At 57.2% G+C, this 2,379-nt stretch overlaps 1 protein-coding gene across 1 annotated transcript in view; it reads right to left on the bottom strand.

Annotated features, from left to right (window-relative positions):
- Positions 1-1,161: 1,161 nt before the first annotated feature.
- RBM8A (RNA binding motif protein 8A) overlaps positions 1,162-2,379 on the bottom strand; it is a 21,149-nt gene continuing 19,931 nt past the window's right edge. Inside the window, exon 7 of the mRNA XM_035902120.1 lies at positions 1,162-1,605. Coding sequence (XP_035758013.1) covers positions 1,560-1,605 — 46 coding nt within the window. The 3' untranslated portion in view covers positions 1,162-1,559. The remainder of the gene's footprint in view (positions 1,606-2,379) is intronic.

Below are 2,379 nucleotides of genomic sequence, written 5' to 3'. Positions count from 1 at the left end.
AGCCGCGCGGCAAGAGAGCATTCCAGGGCAGGAATTCCTTGAAGAGATGCCACAGGGCGGCGGGGGGGAAAATAAAATACAGAAATACAGAATTTAAAATGTGCCCCTTCACCTGGGCGGGGGGGCACGGGGAGAATCCAGCAAGCCCACCGGCCTGACGGAGCGGTGCGCAGCTAAAGCCGTCTCTTCCTAATGGGATTTTAAGGAAAAATGGCTTTTTCAACTAAAGAACGGTTCTCCTGCCTGCCCTGGGGAGTGCTGCACCTGGGGAGGTCGAACCCCATGCACCAATACAGGCTGGGGGATGACCTGCTAGATAGCAGCTCTGCTGAGAGGGACCTGGGAGTCCTGGTGGACAATAAGCTGACCATGAGCCAGCAATGTGCCCTTGTTGCCAAGAAGGCACCCTGCTTCAGTTTAAAACCATTACCCCTTGTCCTGTCACAGCTGGCCCTACTAAAAAGATTTTCCCCATCTTTACTATAGGCCCCCTTTAAGTACTGAAAGGCAGCAGTCAGGTCTCCCTTCAGCCTCCTCTTCTCCAGGCTGAACAAGCCCCACTCCTAGAAAGAGTCCAGAGGAGAGCAACTAGGATGATAAAGGGACTGGAGCACCTCCCCTACGAGGAAAGGCTGAGAGAGTTGGGCTTGTTCAGCCTGAAGAAGAGAAGGCTGAGAGGGGACCTTATCAACACCTACAAATATCTTAAGGGCGGAAGTCACGAGGATGGAAGCAGTCTGTTTGCAGTGGTGTCCAGCGACAGGACTAGGGGCAATGGGTGCAAACGGAAACATACGAGGTTTCAGTTGAATATGAGGAAGAACTTCTTCACTCTGAGGGTGGCAGAGCACTGGAACAGGCTGCCCAGGGAGGTTGTGGAGTCTCCTTCTCTGGAGATATTCAAAGCCCGCCTGGATGAAGTCCTGTGTAGCATGCTCTAGGTGAGCCTGCTTTAGCAGGGGGGTTGGACTAGATGATCTCCTGAGGTCCCTTCCAACCCTTGCCATTCTGTGATTCTGTGATTCTGAGATCAAGAGCTGCCCCAGCGGCTGATTCAGGCAAATTAAAATCAGCAAGGGGCACGAGAAGGTTTAATTAAGGACAACGAACGAGAGAACTTCACACAAAGTCAGGGTTATTTAAAATAAGGCCAAGCTCGCTCCCCAGTGCCAAGCCCACGGAACAAAACTCCCCCCTCCCCCCGGAACGTTCGCCTGGGGTACGGAAAACAGCTTCTCTCCAAAAAAAGAAGAGCAGCCAGAACGTCAGGTCACTCGCAGGCGCGACAGAAGGCTTACAGACGCGGCGGTTCGAGCGGCGAGCGGGCTCGGGGGCCGCGTTTGCCGCCAACGCAAGCGGAGGTGCCTCCCCTCCCCCGCCCCGCGTTGCTTCTTCACTCCCGCTTTCTCGTTTGAAAACAATAAAATCTTGTAAGAAGCAAATTTGCCAAAGCGACGACCTGTTCTACCCCTCCATGCCCCATCCCCAACGTACAAACCCCTCCCCGTCCCAGTTTCCCCAGTTTGGACTCGGAACGCACAGGTAGGAATGAGGATCCATCATCGGCGTCGCCTGTCCGGACTCCTGCTCCGTCGGCGTCCGCCCCTGGAAGAGAGGGCAGAGCACGTCGGGGGTTGTTTATTGGTATCGCGAGCCCACGCAGGGATTTCACTCCCCCTAATCTTAACGGCCTTCTACGATGGAGTGATGTCATCAGTGCGCAGCTGATGTCATCTACCTGGACTTCCATAGGGCCCTGTATATGCTCCACCTCTACGCTGGAAGGCTACGGGTGGACAAGGAGTTGGCCGCATCCAAAGAGTTACAGTCAACGGCTCAGCGTCCAAGTGGAAACCAGTAACGAGCGATGTGCCTCAAGGGTCCATACTGGGACCATAATGGCTTCAGCGATGGCATGGATCGGGGGATGGAGTGCACCCGTGGGGAGGTCGCAGGTGACACCAAGCTGAGCGGGGCAGTTGATGTGCTGGAGGGACGGGACGGCACCCAACGGGACCTGGGCAGGCTGGAAGAGCTCCTGAGGTTCCACGAGGCCACGTGCAAGGTCCTGCCCCTGGGTGGGGGTGATTCCCAGTACTGGCACAGACTGGGGGGCAGATGGGGTGGGGGCAGCCCTGTGGAGAAGGACTTGGGGATATGGGTGGGTGGCAAATGGGGCAGGTGCTGGCAGCCCAGAAAGCCAAGCGTCCCCTGGGCTGTGTCACCAGCAGCGGGGCCCACAGGGCAAGGGGGGGGGATGCTCCCCCTCGGCTCCGCTCTGGTGAGATCCCCGGGGCCTTGCATCCAGCTTGGGGGTCCCCAGTGCGGGAAAGATGTGGCCCTGCTGGAGTGGGGCCAGAGGAGGCCACGGGAACGATC

Source organism: Egretta garzetta, unplaced genomic scaffold (genome assembly GCF_000687185.1).
Source record: "Egretta garzetta isolate BGI_Z169 unplaced genomic scaffold, ASM68718v1 scaffold359, whole genome shotgun sequence".
In the NCBI taxonomy this organism is placed as follows: Eukaryota; Metazoa; Chordata; class Aves; order Pelecaniformes; family Ardeidae; genus Egretta; species Egretta garzetta.
Note: the sequence above shows the minus strand (reverse complement) of the source record. Positions and strands in the feature narration are given on the sequence as shown.